The sequence below is a fragment of the Diospyros lotus genome, chromosome 3, assembly GCF_014633365.1.
Source record: "Diospyros lotus cultivar Yz01 chromosome 3, ASM1463336v1, whole genome shotgun sequence".
In the NCBI taxonomy this organism is placed as follows: Eukaryota; Viridiplantae; Streptophyta; class Magnoliopsida; order Ericales; family Ebenaceae; genus Diospyros; species Diospyros lotus.
The window spans coordinates 22,541,323-22,553,682 of NC_068340.1; the positions used below are offsets into that span (position 1 = coordinate 22,541,323).

General features: G+C 36.8%; 2 protein-coding genes across 3 annotated transcripts; one reads left to right on the plus strand and one right to left on the minus strand.

Moving 5' to 3' along the window:
• Positions 1–165: 165 nt before the first annotated feature.
• LOC127797414 (uncharacterized) lies at positions 166–7,199 on the plus strand. 2 transcript variants are annotated; one of them, XM_052330290.1, is made up of 3 exons: positions 166–2,171; positions 3,285–4,877; positions 5,054–7,199. In XM_052330290.1, exon 1 carries the CDS (start codon positions 406–408, stop codon positions 1,879–1,881), a length of 1,476 nt encoding a protein of 491 aa, XP_052186250.1. In that variant the 5' UTR covers positions 166–405; the 3' UTR covers positions 1,882–2,171; positions 3,285–4,877; positions 5,054–7,199. The 2 variants fall into 2 exon arrangements, with proteins under 2 accessions (XP_052186250.1, XP_052186249.1); XM_052330289.1 differs by having other exon boundaries at positions 166–4,877.
• Positions 3,418–4,677, minus strand: LOC127797415 (uncharacterized). Its single transcript, XM_052330291.1, has one exon. It carries the CDS (start codon positions 4,675–4,677, stop codon positions 3,418–3,420), a length of 1,260 nt encoding a protein of 419 aa, XP_052186251.1.
• Positions 7,200–12,360: the final 5,161 nt, after the last annotated feature.

Sequence of the window (12,360 nt, forward strand, 5' to 3'; positions counted from 1 at the left end):
GTAAGTACTAAGAATTTATGTTCCTTCCTTGGGAGAGAAGGCATCCCACTTTTCTTTTTCCCAAAATCCAAGTTAGGATCTTATTTTTCTACCAAATTTCTTCATCTCAGCCATCTTTATACCATTTTACTTCACTTTTCTTCTCCTTCCAGCTCTAAATTGATCAATTTTCTCTTTGGAATCCTCCTGAACTTTGTTCTGATGTGCAACCTTTAAACTTACATCTTCCCTTCAAATTCTTCTCAAGCACCCATTGTTGAGTACAAGTTTCAAATCTCTCTCTCTCTCTCTCTCTCTCTCTGATAGATCCGTGCAAACGTGTCACCGTTTGATTGGTGATTCAGCTTCCAAATTGAGCTTCCAAATTTGATCTCTTCACCCCTGAGGCCTATCCAGAGGCCAGCCATGGACACTGCATTGGCAGCAGCAACCACCATGACCATGCTTAGCCCAGCAACTTGCTCCGCACAAAGACTACCCAATTCAACTTCCATAGCCTCACCATGGCCAGTCACCAGACCAAACCTGCTCGATCTCTCTGCTTCCAACACCTTCCTAAATTCCCCCAAAATTTCAAACCCTAACCCTAGAAACAGGGCAACTGCCCTCTTCCTCACTCATTGCTCCACCAAACCAAACACAGACGAAGACAACACAACAGACAGTAAAGGTTTGGATGCAGCCCTCGAAACCAGACCAAATTTCCAAGAATCCACAAAACCCAGCTCAAATCAGCCCACTTCTTCTTCGAATTTGTCGATTTCCAGAGGCCTGGTGCTTGATATGGGGCCCAAGAATTCCTGGGATAGCCGTGAAATTGGCTCTCCAGTTGTGAAGAGATTCATGGGCGATGAGGAGGAGAGGTGGTACATGTGGTACCATGGCAGATCGGGTGGGAATTCGGATTCCATTGGCTTGGCTGTTTCTAGCAATGGCATTCACTGGGAGAGAGGTGGCGGGCGAGTTAGGTCAAGTGACGATGTGGGGTTGGTGATGAATTGCAGTAAGGATTGGTGGGCGTTTGATACAGAGAGCATTAGGCCTAATTCCGTTGTGATCATGTCTAGTTCAAAGGTTAGAGCCAACAATCCTGTGTATTGGCTTTACTATACCGGTTTCACCTCTGAGAAGGTTGAGTTTTGGGAGAATTCTGTGGAATTCACATTGCAGAACCCGGAAAGGGCTCGAATTCCTGGTGATGAACATGGCAGGAATGGAAACAGTAGAGTCTTCAAGTCATTGCCTGGTTTGGCTATGAGTCAAGATGGGAGGCATTGGGCTAGAATTGAGGGGGAGCATCACACGGGGGCTTTGTTTGATGTGGGGTTGAATGGTGAGTGGGATTCCATGTTCATTGCCTCACCACAGGTTGTTTTTCATGGTAGCGGTGATCTTAGGATGTACTATCATTCATTTGATCTGGAAAATGGGGTATTTGCCATTGGCATTGCAAGGTCAAGAGATGGGATTAAATGGTTGAAGTTGGGGAAGATAATTGGGGGAGGAGGAAATGGTGCTTTCGATGAACTTGGGGCGACGAATCCCCATGTCGTGAGGAACCCAAGAGATGGGAAATACTTAATGGTCTTTGAAGGTGTGGCTGCAGATGAGGAGAGGAGTATTGGGTTGGCAGTGTCGAACGATGGCTTGAAGAATTGGCAGAGAGTTCAGGGCGAGCCGGTTTTGAAGCCATCCGAAGAAGATGGATGGGATAATGAAGGTGTGGGATCTCCTTGTCTGGTTCAAATGGATGGGGAAGAAGATGAATGGAGGTTGTATTACAGAGGAGTTGGGAATGGGGGGCAGATGGGAATTGGCATGGCAGTTTCTCAAGGAAGTGAGATTAGAAGCTTCAGAAGATGGACAGGATTTCGCCTTTAGGACATGCTGTAGATATAGCAAGGCTTCTTGTTGTCAATTCAAGTTGATTTGGTAATGAAATTATTCTTGCTCTCGTGGGTGATAACAAATACTTGAGACTTTACTGCCTAACGGCACTTGTTTCACTTCATGGGTAATTATGTCTTTTGTCTTATTTTGCTTTCATTTGCTTCCTTGAAGATTTTTCATCTGTCAAATGACCTAAGAATTCTATTCATAACCATGAATTTTTATTTTGTATGTTTCTCTTTTACCATCATTGGAGTTGAAGATAAAGGCCATGGAAACTGGTAAGTGGTAACCATACTAATTTATTCTTGTTTCCTACTCAATGAAAAGATGAGGTTGAACTTGGTTTGATGATGTTATTTTATTACTTGATGTTGTCTAAATCTTTTTATCTGTTTTTTGCGTAATTTCTCTCAATTGGATTCTCTCTTTAATTTGTCTATATTTTGATCCCTGATCCCCACAAACGCATAACATTAGGTTTGTTCTCATTTGCTTTGATCTCAGCCTTGGGGCATTTGATTGCTCATTTTCGTTTTCAAAAGATTTTGAAAACTTTTCATTTTATGTAGAATCAAATCAATACATGCTCTATGACATACTCTCCTATCAAGGGATGCAGAGTCCTCATATGTTGACTGAGTTGACCCACAAAGACAACATGACAAAACAACTGTTATCAATAAAATTGTCTATTAAAGTTTTGTGTAAAATTTTTTACATATTTTCCTCAAAAGTTGTAGTCAAAGAATTCAATGTGTGTGTGTGTATATATATTATAATAGTTTTGCTTAGTAGAATTTTTTCCCAAAATTTTCTTGTACAAAAGCTTATAGAACTTTGTTAAATCTTGAATACATAAAATTTGTTACACAAAAATATAATTTTTTTTTTTTTTTTTATATAGAACAAAATTCAGTATAATTTTCTTATACAGCTTTATAAGATGGGATAGATTTGGGCCATTTGGCTGTAGCATTCTTAAGAGGACATTCTAATATTTTTAACCAAAACGAAACATTTATTGTTTTTAAATAAACTAAAATATTTTATATAACAGAGAAAAATATGATTTAATGTAATGAAACCCATATTGATTCACATTGTTAACAATAAGAAAAAAGTTGAAATTTCATAATCTTTGAAAAACATAAATTGTTACCTTCTGAGTCCTAATAGCACAGGTATTTGCTTATTTGATTATCCTGTTTATAGAGATACTACTATAATACTGCATATTAATAATTATATAGTATTCTTTTTTTTAGCAAAGCTATTATAGTATTCTTGTTATATAATTAAATACTACTAATAAAATATTAATGATATTGCTAATGTTAATAATATATTAGCTATAAATCTCAACTCTTTTATTTAGTTGTAGCAAATGACAGGGAGGAAAACAAAAATAAGAGCTAATTGGTGAAGATGGCATACACAAGGGACTAAAACAGCGTGATGAACACTGAATCTCTGAGCAGAGACAACATAATTGTTTCAATGAAGCTCTGCTCAGAACAACCAAAATCAAGACTTCAAAACATTATTTTCATCATTCTTAGTGGCACTTCTTCCACTAGGATGGTGCCTAAAGATCCATCTCCAAACCTTGTGGCCTTTCTTGTCCCTCTTGATTCCTCTTTCATTCACAGTGATACGACAAGAACCCCCTTTTCTGAACATGGCATCCCCCATGGGACTCCCATTAGAACCTCTAGATTCATGGTTTCCCAGAAAACTCCCACTTTTCAAGCTACCCACTTCTGGGACTGGAACTGGGTGATCAGTGGATTTCAGAACAGAAACGTCTGGTTTTGACTCTGATGATAAATCCAGTTTCAAGTCAATGAAGCCTGATTCATCCATCCTGCTGAAGTCACTTTCTTTAACTGGGAAAACACCCCTGTCTCTGGGATAGAAAGCCGTTTCAGGATCAGCTTTAAATCCACTTTTTCTGGGTTCTGATTCACTGAAGCCACTTACTCTGGCGGAATCTGAACTTTCTTTCACTGGAAAAACAGTCCTATCTCTAGCATACAAACCAGTTTCAGGCTCCAGAAGACCGCCCTTTTCGGCTCTGAATCCACTCTTTCTTGGCTCTGTTTCACTGAAGCCACTTACTCTGGCAGAATCAAACAGAGGGCCTCCATTAACATCAGAAACTTTAGCACTTGAAAATGCAAAATCACTGCTATCTTCTGGGTCATGAAAGCTTCCACCCCTGAAGCTGCAGAGAGACCTGGATCTTGACACGCCACCCATGTAATCAAAAACCCACATCTCACATTTGTCATCCATCGCTCCAACACTTGTTCTCTCACAACCCTTTTCTCTCTTCTTCCTAAACAGCCTCACAATCCTCCATAGCCCACTCCTCTTGACACCTGCAATACAGCTGCTGCTGCTCCTCTTTAGCAGCACAAAATCTTCAGATCCCTCCCCATTTCTCGGCTTTGAACTGGGCTGCTGATGCTGATGATGCTGCTTGGTTTGATCACTTCTTTCATTTTCTATGAGGAATGACATTCTCCCAACACTTCCAATCTCAGCAGCAGAGGAGTTTCTATAGGAAGAGACCTCAGAGCAAGAGCAAGAAGAGAGGCGCTGCTCTCCACAATCTGAGCAAACAAGCTTCACCAGCCTGTCTTTGAGGCAGTAAGCACAGATCCCTACAGATGAAGAAGATGGGTGCTTCTTGCATGGAAATTCTGATGCTGCAGAGTAATTGTAGTCTGAGAAGTTGCTGCTGGCGCTGTATGTTTCCACAGCCTTGCCTCTCTCCCTCATTGCTCTCTAGCTATGGAAGCTTTCCTACCTTCAGAAAGCCTGAATCTTGGATGGACCGGGCGATCTCAACAAGTCCTGCTGCTCTGGAATTTATGGCAAGATGAGAAGTGGGTGGTAGGAAAGTGTTGATGCAACTTGGGAATAGGGTCGGAAATGGCCTTTCAGCAGATCAAATCAAGTGTTCTGTCAAACTTTTCTAGGTTTAAGAATATCAGAGAGAGAGAGAGAGAGAGAGAGAGAGAGAATTGGAGGGGGGGGGGGGGGGGGGGGGGGGTGTCTGAGAAATAGAGATTTAAGGATTAAGTCTAGCACACTGATACTGGTAGGGCTTTTTAGAGCAAGAAAGAGGCGTCACCTTTACGTTTTCCCTTTGCAGGGAACAGTGTCATTGCAAGGGAAAGGTGATGGCAAAATGTACAGAACAATTCACATTGGCATTTCCACAAACAAGAAGTGGGCAAGCAAAAGTAAATGCAGTATTTAAAACAGAGGAGAACGAAGCAAAGCAAGGTACATTCAATTTCAATGGCACTGTTGCTATCATGCAACAAGACACACCACAGTATCCTGCAACCACCCAAAAAAGTCTCCCCATCAGTCGGTGGCATCCCCATCAATCCATCAATCTGTCTGTCCCATAAACTCCTTTTCAAGATCTCCTTTGTCCCTCCCCTCCCCTCTCTTGACGCTAATCCAATCTAATCTAATCTAATCTAATCTAATCCCCCTTTCTTTCTTTCTTCCTTTTTCCTTCTTCCACCCTCCCCCGCTTTTCTTGGTTGTACGCAGGCGGGGAAAAGGCAAGCCTGTGAAGTGAAAACTGATGATCATCATCATGTGCAGAGGGGAGGGGGGAGGATCTTGTGCTTTTGGTTTTGCTTTATTGATGTGGGGTTCGGCTGTGGATGATGGCCACGTGTCCCCACGGATCTTGCTGCCGTGCATTTAGAACCAAAGTTATAATTATTATGTTATGTGTGTAGGCTTCTGCTTCTTCCCACCACTACCATGATGGTTAGGCATGTCATCACACAATCATACGTCCCTTAGTGCGTTGCCTCCCCCCCTCCCCAGTCCCCTGTTTGTGCCCTTTTTTTTCTTTTTTCTTTTTTTGTTTCATGAGTAGAATCCCTAACCATTATTATTATTATTATAAATAAATTTTTTGTAGTAAACTTTTAGTTGGTATATTTGTAATCTGAGCTAATACATATGTAAATAACAATCACCCAAGTTTTAATTCTTTTTTTAAAGTAGTTATTAGTTATACATTATGGTACACAATTAATAATAATAATAATAATAATAATACGGGGCCAGGCGCACATCTATATCTACATGGAATAGGAAGAAGGGATGGTGACAACACTAAGCAAGTAAAATGTCAAAAAAATTGTCATGTTATTTGACTCTCAACTACTGAGGTTAGTGTGTGTGTGGAAAAACCCACCCTTTTACGTGTCATAGTGAAACACGGAGGGATCCCTCTTCCCTTCACTCTCATAATAAAACCAGGGGATTGGGGGATTTTATCCCCCAGCCCAACTGGTGGTCCACACTTCAAACAGGGGCTGCTTGCTTATTCCATTTTCAAAAAAACACCTGCACAAATATCTAATAAAATAAAGAATGGAGATAACAAAAAAGGGGAGGGGGCCATCAGGTATGTTAGGTAGGCATGGGATTGGGATATACATATATGTATAGCGTGTCTGGCATGGCATGAGACATGCATGATGGGGGAGGCGGCACGCCCACCCCCCATCCCAAATGCATTATGCATCATTAAAAATGGTAGGCATTAGGCAAGGCACCAAACCATTGTTGAAATAATAATAGTAGTAATAGTAATAGTAATATTGTAGTAGAGGGGGGGTTGCTTAATTTAACGATTTGGTTGGCAATTGGCATCATTATCATTGTGTTTCCTCACTTCACTTGATTTTGTCCTTCAATTTGCCTTGGGAATAATAATTATGTGATTCAATCAACCCATATTTGTTGTTTTACACACCAAGTTATTATGTTTTGATTGCACTAATAATTGTTTTCAAATAATTTTTACCCTTTTATTTTTTTGTTAATTTGGGTATTTTTTTGGACACTCAAAATCAAGGTATGTTTTCTCTCTCTTTCTCTCTCTCTCTCTTTTTGGGGTTTAGGTATGTTATCATAATTATTTTTTTATTTAATGAATTAAATATAGAATTTAAGAGACAAATTGATAAATTTGAAATGTTTTTTTTTTATATAAATAAATTAGAGAGAGAGAGAGAGAGAGAGAATGTTTTAAAGCTATTTACCCAATTGAGAAAGAAAAAAACAAAACAAAACAAAACATTGTTAATTATTAGGAGGAATTAGTGATATTCAAAGTAGTAGTAGTAGGAGGAGGAGGAGGAGAAAGATTTGATTAAGGATGATAATTGGAGGCGCCTTGTAGTTGTCTCCCATCCCATTGGTGTTGGTGGTCAATGGCAATGCTGAGGTTGTTATGATCTTCTTCTTAAGAACAAAAGAAAGTTTGATTTGGGAGGGGGAGAGAGTTCAATTTGAATTCATTACTAATTATTATGATGCTCTCTCCCACCAACACTCACTCAATTCCAATTTTTTGTCCCCAACAACACACCAAGAAAAAAGCGTGTCAAGGGGCATGCATGCTTTCAATTTGAAGTCAGCCCCCAACTTTTATACCAACCACCCATTTATTAGTTGATAATTATACAACCCAAACTTGTTTCTTTTTTAGTCTTCACCTTCAAGGGTGTAGAATGTAAATATTCTCCACTCCACTAGTTTATTATTATTATTATTATTATTATTATTGTAAAAAACAGAAGAGAAAAATAAATGGGCTCTTTAGTCTTTACCACCTTCTTCTTCTTCTTCCAAAAAAAAAAAAAAAAAGCTACTTGCTCCCAGGTGCTATCGGACTTGGGCTTTTGATATTGGGCCCAACCCACCCAGGTGTGATGACGGACAAGCCCAATCATAGATATATAGCATCATCTTCTGACTTCTGAGCTGTGCCAAGTTCAGCCTTCAATTCATTTCTGAGCTGTGCCATGTTCCAACGCTGCATCACCGTCGTTGGAATGCGCCGAATTCGCAGAGAGTCAAACCGGAATCAGTCGTCGCATATTCTGCAGCAATTCGTCTATTTGAACTCAAAACGAAGAAGAAGAAGAAGAAGAAGAAGAAGAAGATAGAATTCGTCAGGAACTCAGAAGGAAGAGCAGAGATTGATGAAAGGGCTTCGGATCAGAGAGATGTTTGTGACGAGGACTCTTTCTCAGTGCCTGAGGAATCCTTAAACCCTATTTCAGCCGCTCGAGGGCCCTAATTCCGGTTACCTGGTGCTCCAGGACGAAGAATCGGAGACTGCGACTTGCTTCGGATTGCGCAAGGATCCCGGCCTGAGAGCGCTTCCTTTCCCGCAGATCAACAAGAAGCTGACCGTTGGCTATGGATCCGATGACGATGAAGTCCCTCCCTTGTATATATTCTCGTTATAAACAAGCGAGCCCTTGCCTTCCAATATCCCTGTTTTGTCATCAAGGGCCGCGGCTCAAACAAAGGGTACGTACGTGTATATGCATTAATCACTGAACTCATGAACTTCACTTGCAGTGTAGATATGTGGTGGCGAATACTTACAAAGTATAATTTCTAGGCTATTAATCACTTTCTTAAGTCGTTTCCTTCAAAGAATAAATTGGTTAGGAAAGCACATGTTAGTTCAAAGGAGGAAGACCATGGCAGTATGCTGTACATGTAGCCCAAATGCACATACAAGGCCGCTGTACCCCAACACACCAACAATTCGAGGTTTTCCCCCATGAAGCATCCGCATTATTCCACTGCATTGGGAGGGGGGGGGGGGGGGGGGGGGGGAGCTGCTCCTTATTTCTCTAATTCTCTGTTTTCTCCAAAAATATTAGGTTATTAGAAATTATATACGTAAAAATTATAATTTTAATACACGTTATGTAAAATTTTTGTGTCTGATACGAAAAAAGATGACCAAAACGATACCATTTAGTATACTATTTATGAATCAATTAGAACTATCACATCTTGAGGTAGATTTAATCTTAATACAAAAACCATTTCTACACTTCATCCTTACGTTGAGCAACAAATATGCATTTATTTATATTCAATTATTGAATATGTGTATTACTTAAATACCCAAATTAGTGTAAGACGTGTATATTATATTTCACTATGTGTATTTGATACACAGTAAAAAAAAAAAAAAAATTTACCCATACCACTGTACATGTAATTCCCTTTAGTGTCTTCTCATCCAAATGGAGCAACAAAATAAACAAAGCACAAATTCAAATAAAAAACTATCATAAAATAGAATTGGTGATATTGCATCTCAAAATATAAAAAAAATAAATTTTAATTAATGCTCATAATTAATAATTTTAGATCTCTCTTTTTGGAGGCTCTAGGCATAACCTACATCTTCGGTCGACATTACTTGTGGATGACAATGGTCATCTCACGACTAAAGGACAAATAAGAAACAAAAAAAAGATAGAATAGAAAAAAAAAATGTGACATGCAAAAGATGAAGAAGAAAGTTTCAACCAATTGCTTCCAAGCACTCAAACAATCTCTCTTATCTTCTCTTCTCTATAATCTCCTGCCCCTCTCCTTCATCTAAAACATTTGCAAAACACATCATTACAGATACAACAGAGCATGTGGGTGAAAACCTGTTCACAAGACTGTCGACCATTGGTAGCAATTAGTCAACCGTTTTTAGCTTATTTTGAGACAAACTATCTACCATTCAAGGGAAATGATTTACTATTTTGTTTCCTCTATTCTAACTTTTAGTTTATTGTATCAAGGCATGCTATTAATTCATAATAGTCATTTCATTAACTCTTAATGGAATCAAGATCTCCCGTTAACTTTTAACGACATGCCCATTAACTCTTAACGATACCTATTAATTCTTAATGGCTTCCCATTGTTAACTTTTAACAGTTCATTGATCCCGTTGTTAACTCTTAATAACATTTATCATCATTAACTCTTTAATGATGAAGAATATATTAATAGTGATATATCACTAATCCAACACTCATGCTCAGTATGCACGTGATATTCTAGATTCATGGCTATATAGCAATCTAGACACATTAAACTCTTTGACATTGATCAAACACTTTGATCTACTATGAGGATTTATCCATTAACCCAAAGCACTTTAAAAAATCTTGAATGTCCTCTAACATAGATTTAGAACGATCCTAATGGCAATGTAGTGAATATTTCCTCTAAACTTATTTGGGCTTTTGATTATTATGTACTATAATTATTCCACTAACTAACATCTTGACCAAGTGAGAGGCATGGGCTAATTAAACTTATAGAACTTGGTATTTATGCCAAGATCTAGTGTGAAGTGATAGAAATGACATATTGAAACTCCTTCTAAAATCGGAAACTCCTTTTCAATCATGCATATCCTAGCCACATATTCATACAATCACAAATCAACTACAATTACATAGGATGTTCGTCTCATGCTGGAGGTCAATGGATCCAATCAGCAATCACCCGCCTCCATACACTACTACATAGAGATCACATAGTGAACATTCTCACATCTCACTCTGGATGGTTCCGCTTAATGACAAATCTTCGATACTAATGCACAAGACAATTGTGTTGCCTTTGGTTTGTGGACTAGTTACACAATCGAAAACTAGTAACATTTGATTTGTTAATTTTACATACTTACATGTCTACTATTTGCATTTCATATAATATGTCATATGACTCACCATCCATTATTATTAACATCTCATACTAATCAATAGTAATAGCTTGTATGCCAATTTATTATATATTAATCATATTTTCATTATAAGAAATCTAAGGATCGGGAAACATTTTAAGAAATCTTACATCAAAAATCTTTGTCACACATTTTTAATAACTTAAGAATAAGATCTTTATTAGAATATCTAAAGACTTATTCATATATAAAATAAGAATTATAAATAAAGATATGACCATTTACAAATTTACAAGAATACATCATTAGTCTCTAAAATACATACTAAATGTCATCCAAATATAATATTAAAGCACCTCCAAAGGAATACCAAATCGGGAGCCTATTTGGAGTCAAAATACACTCCAATGAATACACCAATTTGGTGTTATTGCCTTTTAGTTTTATTTTCAATTTTTCCCCACTTGCTATAATTTCAAAACAAATTATTCCCTTTATATCTTTTATTATTTTTATTATATTTGTATATTTTGATTAATAATTATAATTATAAATTAAATTATTATAAAAAAATATATACCAATAAAAATATTTTATTAAGATCTATAAAATAAGTATAATATTGAATATAATTTAAATATTTTATATATATTACAAATACCATGTTAATATAAAATGAACTAACTTTGTTCATGTATATGAAAAATTTTTATTTCAATAATTACTTGATAGAAAGATAATATTTTTAATGCAAAGATTCAATAATATAATAAAAAGCAATAATATTTTTATTAACTTAAATTAAAAATACATGATGAAAATAGAAAAAAATTAAAAATAAAAAAACAACAATAACATGGCTTAAAAATAAAATGCTTTCTATTCTTAATTCTAAACTATCATTTAAAAATTAAGAAAATTATCTCCATTTCCTTCATAAACACCAAAATACTTGACAAATGAATTTGATGATCCGCTTACTCCTTGAAATTATTGTTCACATGCTCTTTTTCACAAATTCATTTCTCGGACAGAGTTAGTTGTGAAATAAGTGAAAAAAAAATGTGGATAAAAGAAAGTGAGAAAATTAGTTGAAATATTAAGTGAAAAAAACATTAATGGGAAAAATAGTTAGTTTGATTTAAAATATTAGTTGAAAAAGTGGGATAGATAAATAATTAGGTGGATAAACGATTAGTTTGATGAAAGTTGGGTGAAAATAATTAATTAAAAAATTAATTGGAAAATTAATTAGATTAATAACATATTTTGTAAAAAAAATTTAAAAAATGAGAGTAATTATTAATTTTTTTATAAAATATGACTAATTATTTTAATAATAATATTTTAAGTTAAATAAATAAATTATTATTAATTAAATAATTATTTATGAAATATTCTTTAAAGATGCTTTTTGCACCAATTTGGTGTTCTTAGAGTGAACAAAAATTTGGTGTAAATTACTATTTAACACCAAAATGGTGTTAAATTTGATGTTATACATTAGAAATGCTCTAAGCACACTAACACTAACACTAACAGTACCTTCATGATCATCAGAGATAGAAAGCTCAAAGATTAGATGAAGAAGTCTATGTTCTACGAGATGACCTTGGAGCAGATATTTGGCTCTGAAAATCATCAGTGTGAGTTAGGAAGGGTTGTATCCATGGATGTGACAGTCCAGAATGAAAGCGTGTTTGTGGCTGCCAAGCAGGCGGTGTGGTTGATGGGACGGTTTGGTTCAGCAGTTATGGTGGTGGTGGGGAGGAAGTGAAAATTGGGGCGAGTATAGTGACTGCTATGAGGGGACGAAATGGGAGGAAGTGAGAGGTGCGTGGGTGGTGGCCCAGAAGTGAAAACAAGCAAAGTACAGGGATTGAGGAATAGAGTGGACGAGAAGCTTGCCGAGATCG